At 51.8% G+C, this 21,865-nt stretch overlaps 1 protein-coding gene across 1 annotated transcript in view; it reads right to left on the reverse strand.

Moving 5' to 3' along the window:
* The window catches only part of DYSF (dysferlin), a 266,283-nt gene that overhangs the window by 221,816 nt on the left and 22,602 nt on the right, over positions 1-21,865 (reverse strand). The window contains exon 4 of the mRNA XM_065404742.1: positions 10,258-10,363. Coding sequence (XP_065260814.1) covers positions 10,258-10,363 — 106 coding nt within the window. The remainder of the gene's footprint in view (positions 1-10,257; positions 10,364-21,865) is intronic.

Here is a 21,865-nt window from a genome sequence, read left to right on the forward strand (position 1 = left end):
GTGTCGGTTTGTTTCGACTTTAATTGCAGGCTGCTTCCAGAGGAGAGGATCTAACAGGCGAACCAAAGGGACCGAGGGATGACGTGAACTCACGCTTGTGGGGAAGCTTGCACAAGCTCAAATGAGCGGTTACTGATCAATGGGACAGTGCCACAGATGTGCCTGGCGCTGGGCAGTTCAGACACAGATGGAGTCTCTACCTCTGAGAGCCTGGCAGTCCAAGCTTTCGTTCAACAGAAGAATGAAGTGCAAGCGGGGCCCGTCGCAAGGCAGCGTGGTTCAGTGAAATTCCAGTTAAAGAGGCATTGCCTGGCAGCAGGGCCGGCTCCAGCTTTTTTGCCGCCCCAAGCAGCAAAAAAAGGGAAACCCGATTGAGCTGCCGCCGAAGAAGAAGGGGAGCGAAGGACCCGCCGCCGGAGACCCGGACGTACCGCCCCGATACCAGACGAGTGCCGCCCCAGGCACCTGCTTCCTTCGCTGGTGCCTGGAGCCGGCCCTGCCTGGCAGGTGGGTAGAGATTGGGTAGAGGAGTGAGCGCTTTAGCATGCCCAAGCAATGCTGACCTTGCCCACCCAAAGGCTTAGCCATAGGTCAACAGGTTGAGGGCATCATCTAAAAGGGCCCACATCAGAGATCCAGTGATGATTTTTTCTAGAGCAATTACACAGTGGCGGTGTGGAAAGGGGACAGGAATCACAAACAGGTGCACACACACACCCCTCATTCCATGCCCGGATGTTTAATCCGTCTACTGAATTGTCCAGGGCCGCCCAGAGTGGGGGCAAGTGGGGCAATTTGCCCCGGGTCCCGCAAGGACCCCCATGAGAGTTTTTCAGGGCCCGTGGAGCGGGGTCCTTCACTGGCTCTGGGGGCCCCAGAAAACTCTCGCGGGGCCCGGGCCCCCGGAGCTTCTTCCGCTCCCGATCTTCGGCGGCAATTCGGCAGCGGGGGGTCCTTCTGCTCCGGAACCCGCCACCGAAGTGCCCTGAAGACCCGCGGCGGGGGGTCCTTCCGTCCCAGGACCCGCTGCTGAAGTGCCGGGTCTTCAGCGGCAATTCAGCGGCGGGGGCCCCCAGGCCCCCTGAATCCTCTGGGCGGCCCTGGAATTGTTCACCAACCCTGCCAGTCCAGCCTCTGCTGTCCTCCTCCCACTGCGCAGTATTTTATCTCCCACTGAGATCAGTTCAGGTGAATGACGGGTTGACTGCAGAACTTCCCGAGGGCCCCCCCACCAGTGCCCTTTTGCCAGTCTTGAAAACCAGTGACACCAAAGCTAACTCTCGGAGCCAGATTGTGCGTCTGGGGCGTCTCCTACACCCTATTCCATAGCCCCAGGGGTGGCAGCCCAAGGGTTCTCAAGCTGAGATTCGGGACCCTTCCCCCTCTTAGGGGTCACAAAGAGCTGTCAGGGACTCACAACTAGAGCTGCTCAGGAAATTGGTGACAAAAGCTCTTTTCAGCAGAAAACGCAGCTCCATCAAATCCAAAACGTCTCGTGGGAACGGGCCGTTTCGATGAGTTTCTTCCTACTCAGAAACATTGTGGAAAATATTGGGAATTTGTCAAAATGTTTCAAGATTTTGAAAATGAAAAACGGTGGGTTTTTGTTTAAAAAGTCTTTTTGCTTTGAAATTTAAGCTAGTTATAGCAAAAAAAAAAATTTTAATGGCCAATATTGACATAAAGCATTTTGATTGATTCAAACTGATTTTTTTTATTATTGTTATTCTCATTTAATTTTTTATTTTTAGTTTGCCAAGGTTTTCAGGATTTCAACTTTTCACCCCAATTCGGGCGGGAAATGTTTTCAGTATCTCGAAAAATGTCGTGGGACAGGAAATCCATTAACCAGCCGGCTCTCCTCGCTCTCCTCTACCCCGGGTAAGTGATGGGGGTATAGGCTAGATGGGAGGAGAATTTCTAGGTGAAAGGGGGCCCTGGTGTAGAATAGCTTGAGAACAACGGCAGCTAACCCAGTGTTGAAAAATCTCATGAGATTTAAGATAATGTCATGATTTTTGATTACTTGGGTTTGCAGTGTTGCCTCTCATTTTGGGTGCCTTCGTTTTTAGTTGCCCAACCTCAGACACTTAGGCCTGATTTTCAGGGCTGTTGTCCAGCCACAGCTCTAATGATTTTTTATTATTTGTCCCCTTGTGCTAGGCGCTGTACAAGCACAAAAGACATCACACTGGGCACTCTTGTTCAGCTGATTATCCACCACAACCCAAATCTTTTTCAGAGTTCCTGCTTCCCAGGATAGAGCCCCCAATCCTGTAAGTGAGGCCTACATCCTTTGTTCCCAGATGTAGACATTTACATTAAAACCCATATTGTTTGCTTGCGCCCAGTTTACCAAGTGATCCAGATCCCATGAACTAGTGACCGGTCCTCTTCATTATTTACCACTCCCCCATTTTTTGTGTCATCTGCAAACTTGATCAGTGATGACGTTATGTTTTCTTCCAGGTCATTGATAACAATATTATAAACGTTTAATCATAGAACCATTTAACGTAAACATTTTATAGCATAAGGCCAACAACCGCCCCCAGTAGAAACGGACCCACGCGATGACGACCTCACTGGAAACACGCCCGCTCATTTGCCGTTACATTTTGGACCTATCAGTTAGCCAGTTCTTAATCCATTTAATGTGTGCCATGTTCATTTGAGCTCATTCTAGTACTTTAGTCGAAATGTCCTGCGATACCAAGTCAAATGCCTTACCGAAGTCTAAGTCTATTATGTCAACACTATTACTTTTATCAACCAAAACTTGTCATCTCATCCAAAAAGGGTATCAAGTGAGTTTGACAGGATCCATTTTCCATAAACCCATGTTGATTGGCATTAATTATATCACCCTCCTTTAGTTCTTTATTAATCGAGTCCAATATCAGCCACTCCATTATCTTGTCCGGGATTGATGTCAGGCTGACAGGCCTATAATTACCCAGTCATCCCATTTGCCCTTTTAAAAAATTGGCACAAAATTAGCTTTCCTCCAGTCTTCTGGAATTTCACCAGAGCTCCAACATTTATTGAAAATCAACATTACTGGTCCAGCCAGCTCTTCAGCCAGCTCTTTTAACACTCTTGGATCCAAGTTATCTGGACCCGCTCATTTAAAGATGCCTAACTTTAATAGTTTCTGTTTAACATACTCCAGAGATACAGTGGAATATAAGGAGTGTTATCATCCCCACAGGATTAGACTATATCATCTGTTTTTTTCCCAAACACAGAAAAGAAATATTTATTGAATACTTCTGCCTTCTCAACATTATTATTGATAACTCATTTCCACCAAGAATGGACCAATACCATTGTCAGGATTCTTTTTGTTCCCAATATTTTTTAAAACACCTTCTTATTGTCCTTAACTCTGTTGGCCCCATGGAGTTCTCCTTGTGTCCCTTGGCTTCCCTTTTAAATTTTCTACAATTCCTCTTCTCAACTTGCTAGCCCACAGCTGCCCCTTTGAGAAGTTAGAGGTGTAGATGGACCCCAGTAGACTAACAGACAAATTCCGTAAGGGGAAACCATAAACATTCGCAATAACCCACATGCTACAAAAGAGTCAGCTGGGTTGCTGGTTGCAATGAGCCCTGGGAGCCATTTGGAAAAGATACACCACATTGGGAGTGATTGTATTGCTGCTGGCAAGCTCATGCCACCAACCATAAAACTAAACCGGGATCAGAGAGGCAGCCAGCATTAGCTTCTAGTCTCCCTCCCCCCACAATTATTTTAAGCATCAGTGTCTTTCCATGAAGGCTTCCTTCAGTCCCAGCCCACCGTCATCAGCTCAGCATCCCACTGACTCATTCAGGTCACACACTACCACAGAGGAAAACAGAACCAGCACCACTGCGATCTAGCTTCCTGCTCTCAATCCCACAAAGAGCAGAACACCTCCTGGAGCGGCCTGACCACTGCACAAAGCCAGAAGGGGTGACAGTCCTGCCACCTGAATGGACCGGACAGAGGGTGGGAAATAGGACACTCAGCCACAGAGAAATTCAGTGACTGTCTGTCACAAGGAGTTTGGGACAGAGCCAGGCATTGAATCCACATCTCCTGAGTCCCCCACCCATGGTTTAACCCCAGACCATCCTTCCTCTCAATGCCCTGTTAGCGCTTCTGTGTCTCTAGCTTCTCCATCACTGGGGTCTTTACAGCAAGACAGGCTGTCGCTGTCTCCGTCTCAAACACATGCTCTAGATCAACCACAAATGATGAGCGTCATCCAGGATTGGCTGGCTGAGGTTCTCTGGCCTGTGTCCCCCAGGAGGTCAGACGAGATGGTCACAGTGGCCCCTTCTGGTCTTCCAAACCTTGCCCGCAGATGTTACATTTCCTAAAGACACAGGGCCCATGACGCACTGTGGCTAAGACATGCCTTTCAGGAAACAGGACTGCTAGCTAATTGGCACCGACTCCACTTAAAGCCCTACACAATCGAAGACTAATCACACTGCAAGAGTCCTGTCTTCTCTCCCCTCAGATCTTTTTATTAAAGACCTCCCTGTTCAGGGGAAGGATGGTCCAGTGATTAGGGCATTGAATCATAGAAGATCAGGGTTGGAAGGGACCTCAGGAGGTCATCTAGTCTAACCCCCTGCTCAAAGCAGGACCAACCCCAACTAAATCATCCCAGCCAGGGCTTTGTCAAGCCTGACCTTAAAAACCTCTAAGGAAGGAGATTCCCCCACTCCCTAAGTAACCCATTCCAGTGCTTCACCACCCTCCTAGTGAAAAGGTTTTTCCTAATATCCAACCTAAACCTCCCCCACTGCAACTTGAGACCATTGCTCCTTGTTCTGTCATCCACCACCACTGAGAACAGCCAAGCTCCATCCTCTTTGGAACCCCCCTTCAGGTAGTGGAAAGCAGCTATCAAATCCTCCCTCACTCTTCTCTTCTGCAGACTAAATAACCCCAGTTCCCTCAGCCTCTCCTCGTAAGTCATGTGCTCCAGCCCACCAATCACTTTTGTTGCCCTCCGCTGGACTCTCTCCAATTTGGCCACATCCTTCTTGCAGTGTGGGGCTTAGCCCATGGAAGACCCCTGCTCTTCCTGTGCGACCTGAGCCTCAGTTTTCCATCTGTAAAATGGGGATAATAATGCAGGGATGTTGTGGGGCTCAATACGTTAAAGACTGTGAAACGCTTTGAGATCTAGTGATGAACACATAGACATTATTGTTCTACCTCTACCCTGGCCTCTCCCGTTGTGGCCTAAGCACTGCAGAACTCGCCAGCCCTGTTTTAGCAGGTCTCCCACTGGGCACGTTGGCCGCACCATAGGCAAAGGCACTGCTGGGCTCCATGTCTGAAGAACTGTGCAGCAGCTACCAGGAAGGAAGGAAGCTCATTCAAAGCATTCGCTGATCGTCTGGCCGATGCACAATGCATTTAGGAAGAGAAATGGACTGACTTGAGTGTCCCCACTGCCAGGACTCTCCTCCAGCTGGGGTAAAATTAGAGCACCAAAACAAACATGCTTCCAAAACTAGGGAGGCCAGGTGCAATTTGTCATCCTGGGGTATCTGCTGCCAGGACTTCTGGGGCTACGGAGGGGAGAGGAGAACGCTTCTAGACTGAGAACGGCTGTTTATAGGAACACTTCGCTATTCACAGGCCATCTGTGAACTGAGTTCCCCAAACAGGAGGTGAGAAAAGCACCGGTTGGGAATGGAAGGAAGCCAGTAGCCGAGCAAAAGAGGAACAATCAGAGCTGCGCGGGAACTGCTGTAAGAAGAAGTTAAATTCTTGCCATCAAAGTGCCCTAGGAGAGATATTTTCACAAATCCCGGGGGGGAGGTGCATGATGTACTTCTCTGTTTAATGCTAATGCAATAGCTTCCGTGTGAACAGATGACCAGGAGGGGAGGAGGGAAATGGGCTTCCTTACTATGGCTAAAGAAGGGTTGAAACCAGTGTTCCCTCGCATTTTTCCCACCCATGTGAGGAATGAATTTTGTTATGTGCACAACATGGAGGTGGTGTGTGGCACATCACCTCCATATTGGTGCATATAACAAAATTCATGTGGTGGGGGTGGGGATGAGGGGTTCGGAGTGTGGGGCGGGGGGCTCAGGGCTGGGGCCGAGGGTTGGGGTGCAGGGGATGAGGGCTCTGGCTGGGGGTGCGGGCTCCGGGGTGGGACTGCGGATGAGGGGTTTGGGGTGCAGGAGGGTGCTCCTGGGCTACGGCGGGGAGAGAGGACTCCCCCCAGCTCTCTCTCCCCGCAGCAGCTCCGGGGCAGCAGGATAGGCACCCCTCCCCCAGCCCCAGCAGGTCCGGTCCAGGGCTGGGTCCGGGCTGGGGGAGGGCCACCTCGGCTGTACCTGGGTCCAGGCTGGGCCACGCCGCCCTGGCCATGCCTGGGTCCGGGCCTGGCCATGCCGCCCTGGCCATGCATGGATCCAGGACAGGCCGCCACAGCAGGTCCGGGCGCCCCGGCCACAGCAGGTCCAAGCCGCAGCAGAGTTGGGGCTGGGGGAGGGGGACCCCAGCCATGGCAAGTTGGGGGCTGGGCTAGGTTCGGGCCAGGGGAGGGGCGCCCCTCCCCTGGCCGTGTCAGGTCCCCGGGTGGGTTCCCTGAGCACCTGCGTGGTGCTAAATAGGCTGGTGCGCGGCCACGCAGCTTCCAGGGAACTTAGGTTGAAATTCACCTCCTCTGTCCCTGTTTCCCTTGGAGATTCAGTGGAGGACTGGAGAACTAGTGGGATTGTCACTTAACAGAGCTGATATAAAACAAGGTGACCTTCTGGCCTTGTGCTACAAGGTTCCTGGTAAAAATAGTCTGTAGAGGTGGTGGTCAGATCTGGACTAGACCTAAATAAATGGAGATATACCTATCTCATAGAACTGGAAGGTCATCGAGTCCAGCCCCCTGCCTTCACTAGCAAGACCAAGTACTGATTTTCCCCCAGATCCCTAAGTGGCCCCCTCAAGGATTGAACTCACAACCCTGGGTTTAGCAGGCCAATGCTCAAACCACTGAGCTATCCCTCCCCCCAAGTTTGGGTTCCTGGCTGGATCAGGGGTAGGGCTCAGGATCAACAATGTGGGAATCCTAAGAGAAATTGTCCTGAGTTCCCCCACACCAGGGAAGGACCCCGCAGCCTCGCACTGACATCTGTTCTAATCTGTATTTGAACCAGAAAACGGGATTGGAATCTGACCCACACGGTGGGGTCCGACCTGACCCAACCCCATAAGGAACTGAATCCAAGTTCCATTCCCAGCCCTGTCGGTAACAGCAGTAGGATTTACTAGCTGGGCAGTGGCTAGACCAAAGCTGAGGAAGAAGCTTTGCCGGTTGTCGGGTGGGTGAGCCAGCACGGCCTCCTGGGAGAGTCTAGCTTATGGGAAAGGCACTTGCATGGCCGGGTCCCAACGCTGTCACAGCCCTTGGCAGCTGCATTGGGGATAGGTCTATAAAAAGAGTCAGTCTCGTCCTGCGGCCTGCCCAGCCTTCCCAACGTACAGAACACGCTTCCCTGGGAGGGGAACGGAAACGCTTTGTTTAGAAAAGGGCTCATCTAAACAGGAACAGAAACACGTGGAAAGGCTTAAAACAGACCCAGGAATGTCCCAGTGAACTGGCCCGGGCCAGACCTGAGCCCAGCTTGTCCCAGCCTGCACCTTGTGCAGTCGTTTCACACCAGTGCGTAAGCGGGGTCTGAATGAGCTCTCCCCTAACATCTAGTGTGGAAGAGACTCTCAGGACCAGACCCCGTTTTCATGAACTCTGCCTAGGTATTCAGCTGGAGCTGTCAGCCCCCAGCAGTGGGGCTCCCGCTGTGAGCCCCGTGTGGGGCTGACAGCTAACAGGTGATGGTAGTAATGCAGTGTCTACACAGACACCGCATCGGCCTAACTACATCAACCTAAGCACTACGCCTCTCGTGCAGGTGGAGTTATACATTCGGTGCAGTGGGCGAGTTACAGCGGTGGGAGCGACATTTTAGTGTCGACGCTTACAGAGTTAGGTCGACGTAATGTAGTGTACACCAGGCCGGAGAGAGACGTGCTTGCTATGAGTACCTGCCTAAAAGGCAGAAAAAGGACATTAGCAATGGTAGAGCAGCCGGCAGAAGGAGTGCCGGTCCCCAGTGGAGTCATAACCCTCCCCACTGAAACCCAGGAAAAGGTGGTTATAGTGACTGCTAATGAAACAAGCCGTGATGTTGCTGTGAAACAAGGGCAGAAGACAGCCGACCTGACACCAGCGTGAGACCCCAGTGTGAAGCTGAGGGTCCAGCAATAGATCCCGCAACGTTTGACTTCGGAGATTCACCATTGTCCGAGGAGTGGAAGGATCGCCTGAGGAGGAAACTTTGCGAAAGATCCAAGGTGTTCTCATTACGTGCGTGGGATGTGCAAAAGGAGTGGAACACATCAGACTACAAAAACAACGAGGAGTCCGCTGGCACCTTAAAGACTAACGAATTTATTTGGGCATAAGCTTTCGTGGGTAAAAAACCCGCTTCTTCGGCCCTAAACCCCATGGCGGAAGCTTTAAGAGCTGGGTTCAGTGGCGAACCTCAAGAGGTGGCGTGGCAGAGGCTGCAGTAGAGAGGCAAGTGGTAGCAAAGAAAGCAGTGGCAAGCAGCACAGTGAAGGAGAGAGTGGCAACAGCCACGGGCAACGATTGATTGATTTAGTTGGGGATTGGTCCTGCTTTGAGCAGGGGGTGGGACTAGATACCTCCTGAGGTCCCTTCCAACCCTGATCTTCTATGATTCTATGAACGATGCAGAGTGAACGGCTGCAACTGTGAGCAGGATGCAGTGGAGGGAGGGGAGTGGCTTGTTAAAGGAACATTTCTTTGTGGGACTTTCACACCGTAAGCTGAGGAACTGAGGCAAAGGCCACCGCCCAGCATGCTCCAGGAGGGGTGTTTTGCTTACGATCGCACGGTTTTGAATGTGGTTGTGGTGTTTCCCAGACTAATGCTGGGTTCCCTTTAATAAAAGTTTTCCTTTGTTATACACAGACTTGGTGCTTGCAGGAGGGGAAGTGTTGCCTCTTAAAGGCACCCGGGGGTGATGTTACATTTTCCCAGATTAGCAGGTGGGGGCTCGAGCTGGCCCGGTTTTATTGTGCCAAGAGGAACGCCTAGACAGCTAACCCAGCTCTTGTTGCTGCCGAGTTCACCTGGCAAAAGGGTTACAAGAGTCTTACACTCATGAGCAGGGGGTTGGGCTAGATGACCTCCTGAGGTCCCTTCCAACCCTGAGATTCTATGATTCTATGATTCGTTTCTCATGGGCATCAGTGATGGCACGAGGTGGCAGGGGATTGGCTCGTCAGGAGTTTGGTAAATCAGGAGCTAGATCCTTATCTCAGCGACACCGGTGTCAATCCACCGACACCAATGGCTCTCCTCTGGATTTATGCTGGGAGAGCCACCCTCCCATTCCTGCCCCGCTGCTAAACCCTGCCGGACTGAAGCCAGCTTAACAGGTTCTCTGCAGTTCCAGGTCCCCCCGAGTCCTCTGCGAACCTCCTATTTACCAGGCCGCCCCTTTGGAGTTCGGCTAATCCGGGGTCTGCGGTTCACCTGCACTCTGGGGCTTCAGGGATCACATCACAGGTCAGGGAGGAAACCCAGAATCCTGACCGTGGGGTCCTGCCAGGCATTTGGGCCCAGTGCCTGAAATCAGGGGGAGTTTTGCATGTCCCCTCCAGAGCTCTGCCCATAGAAGAACTGAAAGCGTCAGGGGAAGGCGCCCCGTAATTCTGCCTTGGCTGTGGAGTTCTGGGAGCGTCCATGCACTGCCAGGCGGCCTCATCTAGCCCAGGGTTTTTTCCAGCTCCTCCTGTGCCTCCAATCAGCACCTCCCCGAGTCCCAACCCCCCACTTTAGCGTAACCCCAAGGCTTGCAGCCTCATTCTGTTCAGACTTCCGTTCAAGGCTGCCTGGGCAACAGGGGAGCAGGTGGAACCGTCCCAGCCTCTGGTCCGGTTTTACTGAGACAGGCATTTTGTCCCAAGGGCTGCCTCCTCCACCAGTTCTGCTGCCCACACGCTTCATTGGGATCTGAACTCCCACCCCCACCAGGGACCGACCCCACGATCTCCCTTGCTCAGCAACATCACGGACTTTCCAAGGCACTGGAGCTACCGATGGGTGGGGAGAGCGTGTGTATCGTATCACTTCCCTCCGGCCACGCCCGACTGTGCTCCCACAAGGAAATGTCACCACCCCCAAGACCCCAGACTTGGAGAGGGACCTACCCCAGTGCTCTGCCTCTTGGTGTCCAGCAGGGGGGCATTAAAGCTGGCAGTCAGGGTGGGAGAGCCCAGGACGTCCTGCAGGGGCACTCGGGCTTCCCCCAAAAACCTATAAAAGAATCAGAGGAACAAAAAGTTAATGGGGGAGGAAGAGAGACACTGAATGCATCGGGTTAAGACTGGGGGTCGCAGGCTTGGAGTGAACTGGATAGCGCCCCACGGAAGCCAACAAGATTAGGTATAAAATACACATGAAATACCCCAGATTTACAAGTTTGGAAACTCCTTGTAGACACAGCCCTGGAGATCACCTCTTTCTCACGTGCTTCTGGGAGGCCGGCCCCTGAGACAGCAAAGCCAGTATCTATATTATACAGAGATCTCAGGGACACCCAAACTTCCGGATAACCACGAGCTCTCCATGGTGAAAGCTGAGCTCCTCGTGGTCCTCCTAAACACTGCTGCTCCTCCAAAGCCTAGGAGCTCTGCAGGGCAGAAAGGCGCAGCGGTCTATAGGTGCAAAGTACGGTACAGTTTTCTGGGCAAAAGAGAGTCAGAGGCATTATCTCATTCCCCTCCCCTGGACAGATGGCCCAATGGTTAGGGTGCTAGTTTAGGGCTCAGAAAACCTGGGTTCAATTCCTTGCTCCCCTATGGCTGACTTATGTCACCTTGGGAGACTCATTTAGCCTCTCTGTGCCTCAGTTTCCCCATCTGGTCAATAGGGATGACAGCACTGCTCTGCCTCACAGGGGTGTGTGAGGATAAATACATTAATGACTGCAAGGTTCATTGGTGATAGGGGCTGTATCATCACCTAAGCTAGACAGATCCCCTCAACAGCCCTGTGAGATAGATCATTGTATAGATGGGGAAACCGAGGCACAGTGAGGGAACGTGGAACATGAACTGGCTATTCCCTGCTCCAGGCTCCCAGCCCTGCATTCAGACCACTAGATACCTGTCTCTCAACGCTATGCTAACAACACAACCCTGTCAGTATATTTCACCCACATGCGCTAGGGGGAGGACAGGCAAAGACCATGACTTGTAGGGTTTGGCTTGTTTCCTCAACAGCTCAGGGGAGCTAGACTCAGGCTGATGTTTGCCTCCCTGTGGTTAGATAGTCGGCATGGACCGAGCTGCCAGAGTGGGGGTGGAGGAAGACCAGCATCTTCCTCTATAACGTAAAGAGCTATCAGAGCTCCTGTCCTGGTGCTGCACTGAATACGCCAGAGGAACGGCTGTGGGTGCCATCCTCAGAGACCACAGCGGGCTGAAGAGGACACCAGAGATGGGCCTCCCACCAAGACGTCTCCTAGCTGACACACCGGGTAGGTCAAACAAGATGTGCTACCGTCATTTCTGTTTGCTCGGCCCACGGAAAACACTGTGGGGTCTGTTCTGTACCCGAGACGCTAATCCTAGGGGCGCTGAGCATAGGGGTCGCTGGGGGAGGCTGTGGTTCTCAACCTGCGGCCCAGGTAACACATTGTGGGCCCCATATGTGGCCCGCAATGATAAACAGGTTGAGAACCACTGCTTTAGATTTAAACATCTAGATTCCCTAGTGCTTAGGGTCAAAGCACAGGTATCGGTCTGTCTGTTTCAAATGGGAATTCGTCACAGAGCACAGTGGAGCTTTAATATGCAGTAGCCGGATCTGTACGGCAAATAACAGCCCAGCGGGCTAGTGCACTGTAGATTCCCACCCCAATTCACCCAGTACTAACTCGCTATAGAGACAGGCCCTAAGTATTTATAGCACATCCATCTCACTGCACTGGGACACTCTGAACTCAGCCCTTCCAGGTTCCTTGGGAGCTTAAGTTCCATGAAAATGATTGAGTGTGTGAATCTTGTACTAATTCTTAGTATTAGACTGGTGCTGCTTGCGATCCGATTGCAAATCTCGCGGTCGTTGGTGTTTTTCTCAAATCCCAGCTCCTGGAGTCATGGGATCATGCGAGGATCTCAGCTTCCATTAGGGAAAAATGCAAGTTTCTAGCCCAGGTGGTTGCTAACGGCTCAAAAACGAAAAGGCAACTAAAAAGAACCTGACTTTTATTTTTCAGGCTTTTGATTCTTTGGGGCCTGATTTGTGCTTTTTGAAGGCGTGGGGTTAGGAATACTTTTACTTTTGTATATTGGCATTATTGATGGAGCCATGCAAGCTAACACCTGTATTTATTTATATCATGGTTATCTCCAGAAACCCCGTCAAGGAGCAGGGTCCCATATCGTACCAGGCACAAAAACAATAGCCCCTCCCCCAGACAGACCGCAGCAACCCACAGAACTGACAGCAGGAAACAAGTGGACCAGACTGATGACCAAAGCAGGGGTGAAGTGCGAACATGAGGCAACAGAATTGAGCAGAAGGGCAGAAGTCCCATGTCACCCTCTAGCTACCCTGTGCCAGATGGGTGAGTGATCTGAGGGCATCACAGCACAGGAGAGATTTGGACGAGGGCAAGGTGGCGACATCATGAATATTGAAGGGGGAGTTTTCCCCATGCACGGGGGGGGTGGCGTAAGAGAGCCAGGGGTGCTCAAGGGAGAAGTGGACAAAGGAGCAATGGAGGCGCTATTGCTGGCGGCGAGACGGCAGAGCCGATGGGTCGAGAAGCTAATTGGGCAGACAGAGAGGGTGGGCTAAGTGAAGGCAAAGGCAAGGGGCTTGGGTTTGAGGCAGAGGCAAGGGAGCTGGGGGGGGGGCGCAAAGACGAGGGTTTATGGGGTCGGAGGAACGAGCCAGGAAGGTTCTGAATGGGCTCGATGGGGCACCATGGCTGGTGGCGAGGCCAGAGAGGAGCAGATTACAGTTGCCAAGGATCAGGAGGTGATGAAGGCTAAACTGGAGCCCAGGCAGTGTGGACAGAGAGAAGCTAAGAAATACTATGTAGGTACAAACAGCCAGACCTGGACCTAGCCTGCAACACCAGCTGGGAATCCCGCCCCCAGTTTTTAATCTATCCACATCCCCTTGAACTTGCTCCCCTCCTGGATTTAAATCCTCCCTTCCGCCTCTCTCTTTGGGTAACCCCTTCGGCTGCTCTGACCCAAAGCCCTGCCAGATGGGCTAACCCAGCTTTCCACTTTCCCTTCGCACTCGTGCTGTGGGAAGAAATACGCTGCCCTGGACACTAAAGCAGCGAGATGAGAATTCCTGGAAAAAAGGTATCAGTCACCGTGGGGAGACAATGAGGGGAAGCCGGGAAGGGAGGCGCCCAGACAAGCCTGTAACATAAATTATAACGCAGCCGCTCCTCGAAGGGGTTAGCATCCTGGCGGGGAGGGGAAAGGCGCCTGGAGCTCACTCAAGCAGCCAGATGAGGTTTATTATTTCCCCCTATTTTTAAGTTTGCTTGAACACAAATCGCCTGCCAAATCCCCCCACGGAGCCGTTGTTTTTCCACGGCTCCATTTGCTGCCCAAATCCCGCTGCCCCTGGCGGCAGGGCGGCCGCTAGGGACACGATGGGAACCGCGTTTTCTCTCTCCTTGGCTTGGGTCACCAGGGAGCAATGTGGATTTACACCAATTGGGAATCTGCCCCATTGACTGCAGTAGAGGGATGACAATTCTTCACACCAGCTGGAGATCTGGCCCACTGACTCCACTGGCGTGATGGCTTATTCACCCCCGTTGGGGATCTGGCCCTTTATTTCTAAGGGATGGGAAGGGATGACCCCCACACCCGATACGCCCACTGTTACGTGACAAACTCTGCACTTTGACACAGGTTCCTCACCACTAAGGGAAACAAGAACCGCAGGGCAGAAAGCCCCTGGGGTAGGGACTGCAGCTTCCTCTCTGCATCAACCGTGGTGGTGCGGCTTGGTTACAAACGCCAGGCCTAAGCAACTAACATGTCACGGATACCTGGATGGCATGTTGCTAAGGAAAACCCAGCGGCTGCAAGCAGTGGTGTTAGTGACTCAGCAGGGGGCGCTCTTCCCTGGGCATCACTACTGACCTCAACCCCCCCATGGCTGTACTGCAGAGAGTCAGGTCGGCCCTAGGGGGTGCTGTGCTGCAGGGAGTGCTGTCTTTCCAAAACGATGTAAATACACCTTTACCCTGATATAACGCGACCCGATAGAACACGAATTCGGATCTAACGCGGTAAAGCAGCGCTCCGCGGGGCGGGGCTGCGCACTCCGGCGGATCAAAGCAAGTTCGATAGAACCCGGTTTCACCTATAACATGGTCAGATTTTTTGGCTCCCGAGGACAGCGTTCTATCGAGGTAGAGGTGTACAAACGTTCAGACCCCTTGCAGTTGCTAACTATCCTATAGCACTTTAACCTTGGCATCATGGCCAAATTCCAACATGTGTAAGTTACATTCGACCTCCTTCCATTGCCCCAGCACCTTTCACTGGGTATGGCCTTCTCAGCTTAAACAAGATCTATTTTTATTAATCTTTGCAATATTTTCCCCGGGCCATTTAACAGCCAGATGGAAGCTCCAAGCTGGGATCTATTTCCGAACACCAGCAACTTTCTTCCCCAGCACGGCTCCCTGCATTGCTGCTATAAGATAATAGGCTACAGGAACCGACTGGGGGAAAAACTAGCGTAATGATGTGTCCACTGTCATTTGTGCTTTTCTCTAATATATGCCGTTAATATATGCTTCTCGGTAAATTTCAGCCCCTGCCTCTCATGGTCACAGACTAGTGGTGACGCTTTCCCTTGACACTCAGAGAGCCTTCAACAGAACCCCCCTGCAGGTACAGCATTCAGGTCTGACAAAAAGAAAGCCACCCTGCAGCTGTAGATCAGGGGTCGGCAACCTTTCAGAAGCGGTGTGCCGAGTCTTCATTTATTCACTCTGATTTAAGGTTTCGCGTGCCAGTCATACATTTTAACGTTTTTAGAAGGTCTCTTTCTATAAGTCTATAATATAACTAAACTATTGTTCTATGTAAAGTGAATAAGGTTTTTTAAATGTTTAAGAAGCTTCATTTAAAATTAAATTAAAATGCAGAGCCCCCCGGACCGGTGGCCAGGACCCGGGCAGTGTGAGTGCCACTGAAAATCAGCTCGCGTGCCGCCTTCGGCACACGTGCCATAGGTTGCCTACCCCTGCTGTAGCTCATTTGCCTTAGAAAACAAATCCACTTTGTATAAAATGTTTGAATAGTCATTAGGCCAGAGAGTGAGAGGATGCCTGGTGCCTAGGAAACCCCAAGTCCAAGTCCCTGTTCCAATGAATATTCATTTATACAAAGTAGAACAGCTTCAATAGGACAGACTGAGTATGCCCCCCCTGAGTCACCCGGTGGTTTGGGCACTCACCAGAAGTGTGGAGACATAGGTTCAATCCCTCCTCCAGGGTGGGGATTCAAACCTAGATCTCCCACATCTTGAGGGAGCACCTGAACCCCTGGGCTAGAAGTTATAAGAGGACAGCCTTTTCTCCCCTTCCAGCTGTGTGAATTCAATCCCTTCAAAATGCCAGGAAACAAAATGTTACGGGTCGAACGACATGTTTTAACCAACCCAACATGGCCTTTTTCAATTTGCTGGAATTTTTCCGATTCAGTTCAGGTCTAACCAAAATGTTTTTTCAATTTTTCAGAACTGCCAGTGATCCAAAAAAAAATGAGCTAATTGCCTAGCTCTGCTGATGACCTCATGAACCACAAGAGCAGTACTTGAGGGTTTCTTCTACAACAACCCCAAAATGCAATTCTCTCGTCAGACATCACTGTATGATTATCAGCTTGGATTACTGTCAGCTGAGAGGGTTTCTTGCCATCTTTTGGTTTGGTTTGTGTACACTCCTTTTCCCAAGATGTAGCACAAGGCTGACAATTTCTGTTTGCAACTAGTGTGTCCAGTTCTGGTGCCCCCAATTCAAGAAGGATGTTGACAAATTGGAGAGGGTTCAGAGAAGAGCCATGAGAATGATTAAAGGATTAGAAAACATCCCTTATAGAGACTGCACTACTTGAGTCAATCTATTTAGCTTCCCAAAGAGAAGGTTAAGGGGTGATTTGATCACGGTCTATAAATAACTACCTGGGGAACAGATATTTAACAATGGGCTCTTCAGTCTAGCAGAGAAAGGTCTGACATGATCCAATGGCTCGAAGTTGAAGCGAGACAAATTCCGACTGGAAATAAGGCGTGCATTTTCAACGAGGAAAGTAATCGACAACTGGAACAATTTACCAAGGGGCGTGGTGGATTCTCCATCAATGACCATTTTTAAATCAAGATGGGATGTTTGTCTAAAAGTTCGGCTCTAGGGATTATTGTGGGGCAGGTCTCTGGCTGGTGTTATACAGGAGGTCAGACTAGGTGATCACAATGGTCCCTTCTGGGCTTGGAATCTGTCAATCTTTGAATATGTAAAAATAGGGAGGGAGAACAGAGCAGTAGTTAAAGTATAATACTGAAGATCAAGAAATCCAAGTTCTATTCCTGGCTCTGACTTCCTGGGCAACCTGGGGAATCACTGTCTCTCTGGGCCTCAGTTTCCCCATTGGTGAAGTGGGGAATATGATGCTGACTCCCCTCCCAGGAGGGTTGTTCATTATGTTTGTAAAGCACCATAAGACTCTTGGTGGGACAACTGCTAGTAGACCTGGACAGTGTTATCTCCCTGCTATTTTTCGAAGAGAAGTTGATTTCAAACGTTTCTTGGAGGGATTTACTCAGCAACAGGGAGATTTTAAAATACCCTCACCAGGGCAGTGCAGATTCAGGCTGCGACAGCCCAAGTCAGACTTCAGTAAATTACACGCCTTTGTGCATCGTCCTAGGCCCCCACCACAACGCTCCCACCATCAACCAGAGGCCAAAAATCAACCCTACGTCCCAATCTCACAGGACAATCTATGGCACTGTCGTCATTCAACTCTCAGGGTATCGTAAAAAGCAGCTGAATGCGCGGATTCCTTATTACCTTGGAACGCTCGAACTGTTCACTTTCCCAGTGATCACTTACATTCATGGCCAGGAATATATTTGTCTCAGCATGTGGTGGGTCCACCGAGGAAAGGAAGGTCTGGTCAAAACAAATACCCCAGCGAAGGAATTTGCATGACCTACCCACTTCTGAGACAGCCAGCTGCTTTGTCTACCTGATTCACAGATAGACAGTCCATACCCGGAAACAGGTAGCTCCCAACCGCCGTCCTGAGCTGTAAACATGCTGAAGCAATAGCTCAGGCTCCGTTCAGTCGAAAACAAGGAAAGTGGGGTATGTATAAAACCAACCGTTAAGGGACAGAAGACACAGTCACCTTCTGTAAATCCAGAGCAACTCCACTGCCCTGGATGGAGTTAATTCGGATTTACCCTGGGAGAAACAGAACAGAATCCAGCTCCTGCTGTAGGAAGCGAATGAGAAGCAGCAGATCCCAAGCCCCCAAAATCCACAAAGATAAACATTTATTTTTAGGTGCAGGACAAAGTAAAAAGAAAACAAACCACCCAGCGAGCACCAATTCCAAACCCCTAGAGACCCTGCTAGGAAGCATGCACACAGGACTTTACACCTTCACAACCCCAGGCAAATATTAAATTAAAAAGGAGCGCTCAGGCTGTACTTATCCCTAACAGTTGGCATGGAGCAGATTTCACTTTCCAAATGCAAACGTTCCAGGGCCAATGACCCATTTTGAAAATATCAAATCTCTCTGCTACGGCCAGCTAAATCGCTCTCCAAGCCAGAGAGTTTTCTTGGTGTTTTCCAGGTCCACACTCACAGCTTTTGGCAAATCATCAGAGAAACAGCCACTTTACGAGAGAATCGGATACACTGAATTTATGTGCGCACCACTGCAATCCCCTCCCTGTCACATGACCTCCTCCTCCTCCTCCTGCTGCACCTTGTCCCTATCGAGGACGTAAGGCCCAGATCCTCAAAAGGTAGTTTTTCCCTTTATTATTAGGAAATTAGGAGCCCAAATACCTTTGAGGATCTAGGCCCAAGCTCTTTGGGGCAGCGATACCTGCCCAGCTCCCAATACAACAGGGCCTTGGTCCTGACTGGGACCTCTGAGGGTGTGTCTACACTGCAAAAAAAAAAACCCACCCACAGCAACAAGTCTCCGAGCCCTGGTCTACACGCCCGAGCTCACGGGGCTTGTGCAAGGGGCTAACACCGGCGGGTCCCGCTCATGCCGCTGCTCGGGCTCTGAAACCTGCCGAGGACGGTGAAGCTCCAGCCCAACTGGGAACGTCCACAGGGCTATTTTCAGTGCCGTAGCCCGAGCCCAAGTCTGTAGCCCGGGGCTCTGAGACTCGCTGTGACGGGCGGGGGTTGTGCAGTGTAGAGTGTGCCTGGTGTGCTGCTGACAAGCTGCTGGACCAGGGCGGTGGCCATGGCGTGACCTGCATGCTGGCAGGCTGATTCTGAGCAAGCCAAACTGAAAGCTACAACAGCAAAGCACAGTGCGGCACCCCAGGTTGATACAGCCCCTCACTGGTCGGGATTCCGCCCCGGAATATCACAGCAACTCCGTCCTAATGTTTCCTCGTCTTACTCCCCCCCCCCCCCCCCCCCCGTCTGCTGATCTTTGCTATATCGTTCTCTTGCCAAGCAGCCGACAATCTCAGTCACGGACCTGCAGGCCAAGGGTCTCTGGAAAAACCTAAAGCTAACAATAGTTAGCAGCTTCACAAGCATGCAGCAATCCTCACAATAACCACCCTGAGGCTGGCAAGTGTTACAACAGATGGGGAAGCTGAGGCATGGGTTAGTTAAGTGGCTTGGCCTAGATCGTAGAGTTAGAGCTGAGAGTAGAATCGAGGCATTCCTGGGTCCCAGTCCTGTGCTCGCTCCCCTAAACCAAGCTGCCTTTATTCCAGGCACTACATGCTCTTTGTTGTATCCTGCCAGGATTCCAGAAGGTACATTAGACCAGCGGGTCTCAACCTCTGTCTTTCTGAGCCCCCTCCCCAACCCGCTATAAAAGCTCCATGGCCCAGCTCAGTTGCTCAGGCTCCTGCCCTGGGTGGGGGCTCAGAGCTTCTGCCCCCCCGGGGCGCCAAGCAGGGGTGTTGGAACAATGTGTATAGTGGGGGTGCTGAAAGCCATTGAACCAAACTAAACCCTGGATATAATGGAAACCACTTGAAGCCAGCGGGTGCTCCTGCCCCCCCCCCCAGATCCCCTAGTCCCAGCACCCCGGCGCCAGGGCTCGGGGCTCCTGCCCCACAGGGCACCAGGGGCTGAAGGCTCCTGCCCCATGGGCGCTGAGGGCTTCAGCTTTCTGCCCTGGGCCCCGGCCAATCTAACGCCAGCCCTGCTTGGTGGATCCCCTGAAGCCGGCTCATGGACCTCCAGGGAACCACAGACCCCCAGTTGAGAACAGCTGCATAAGAACATGTCTGAATCCACGTCAACTGGCCCTTACCCCTTGGGGGGGGCTGCTTGTGCAGGACACCAGCTCTGAGGCAGACTTCCTGCAACATCCCTCTCAGGGAGCCCAGAGAGCTGGGTTTTGCTTCTGGCTCAGCAGCGGATGACTTTATGATCTCAGGCAAGTCACTTCCTTACTCTGTGCCTCAGTTTCCCCCCTCAGCAGAATAAAGATCAGGCTGCCCCTTCCTTATGGGAGTTTGGGAACTGCACTGAGATCCTCTGGCATTAGGCATTAGAGAACGTCAAGGAATATTGATACATAGATTTCAAGGCCAGAAGGGACCATTATGATGTCTGACCTCCGTGTGACAGAACTGCTCTGTAATAATGTATTAACGCGGTACGTGGCTCTGGTTATTGTGCCTAGTGCAGCGGTTCTCAAACTGTGGGTCAGGACCCCGAAGTGGGTCAGGATCCCATTTTAATGGGGTCGCCAGAGCCAGCATTAGACTTGCTGGGACCCAGGGCTGAAGCCCAAGCTCTACCCTCACCTGGGGCAATGGGGCTCGGGCTGCAGCCCCCTCTCCCCCTCCTCCCCCGCGGGGGTGGTGGGGCTCAGGCTCCAATCCCGCACCCCCCCAAGAGGTCATGTGGTAACTTTATTGGCAGAAGGGGGGTCATGGTGAAATAAAGTTTGAGACCCCCTGGCTTAGTGTATGGATACGCTGGTTTAGTTTGAACAGGGGCTGTCAGGAAAAAACAAGCAAGGAGAGAAAAGAAAGGCTCAAATGAGCCACTTCTCAGCAAACTCTTGAGGGTTGTTACGAGACAACACGAGGACAGGAAAAGGCCTGGGAACCAGCAGACCAAAAGACCGGCTGTGGGTTTAAAAAAAAGTGCCCCTCTCTCAAGAGAAGGTGGGATCTGAGGTTGGGGGGAGCCAGACAGACACAGCACCCTACTGGGGGTGGCTGAAGAAACGACGCCTGCCTAGGTTCCCAAGGGGGATGGGAAGTCTTTAGCCATGTGTGTAGACTGATGGTTGCTTTAAAATCCTTTTTCTCTCTAACCATAGAATCATAGATCAGGGTTGGAAGGGACCTCAGGAGGTCATCTAGTCCCACCCCCTGCTCAAAGCAGGACCAATCCCCCACTAAATCAGTTTGAGATGTATTTATTATTTATTTAATGCTTTATTCCTGCTGCGGAATAAATAATGCTTTTGACGTCAGAAGGCTGCCTGCTCTCTGCAGTCACCGCTGCTCACAGCCTCCCGCAGGTGCCCAATTCCAGCCACACCTGCTGCGTAAGCATGGCCGACACACGGGGGCTGTAGCCCACTCTAATTAGGGGAGAGTTTCAGAATTACACCCCAGGAAAGGTAGAGGCCCAAGGCTTGACACCTGCGGGGTTGCTCCCACAGAGGGACAGAAATACAGCTAGCCCTGTAACCGTGACACTCCTGTATGGCACAGGCCAGAGAATTTCACTTCAATTCCTGCATCAAGCCCATATCTTGTGGTTGAGCTAGAGCTCTAATCATTTGAGCAGAGGGCTGGCGGGGGGCTGAGAAAAATGGCCGGCTCAAGCCCAGCAGTTCCTAGTCAAGAACAATGTCGCTATTCCAGCGGTTTCAAACCATCCTCCACAGGGCCCAGAATTAACCTCCCTAGCCAGATTCCAGCCCACGGGGATGACAAAGTGCTGTGTTATGGTGCCCTGCAGCCAGACTGCTGCCCGACATTCAGCTGTGCCTTGCTGTCCATGTCAAGGCATTTCCTGTCTCAGAGCACAGCCTTCCCCGCCCCCTGGTTGAGGGCTCTTTCCTTTGAGCTGGATTAAAGCAGCGGTTCTCAAACTGTGGGTCAGGACCCCCAAAGTGGGTCACGACCCCATTTTAATGGGGTCGCCAGGGCTGGCTTAGACTTGCTGGGGCCTGGGGCTGAAGCCCGAGCCCCACCACCCGGGGCTCAGGTTACAGGCCCCCTGCCTGGAGCTGAAGCCTTTGGGCTGCAGCTCTGGCCTCCCCACCCGGGACCATGGGGCTCAGGCTTCAGCTTTGCCCCCCGTCCCAACCCGGGGCGGCAGGGCTCGGGCGGGCTCGGGCTTCAGGCCCCCCTCCTGGGGTCGGGTTGTAATTTTTGTTGTCAGAAAGGGGTCGCGGTGCAGTGATGTTTGCAAACCCCTGGGTTAAAGCCTGGCTCTGCTCTACAAAGAGAGCCCTGCAGGGATGCAGGTTTATGTCATTCACTGATTATGGATCAAAGGGGCTGAGTTTACAATCA

This window comes from Emys orbicularis, chromosome 5 (genome assembly GCF_028017835.1).
Source record: "Emys orbicularis isolate rEmyOrb1 chromosome 5, rEmyOrb1.hap1, whole genome shotgun sequence".
Classification (NCBI taxonomy): domain Eukaryota; kingdom Metazoa; phylum Chordata; order Testudines; family Emydidae; genus Emys; species Emys orbicularis.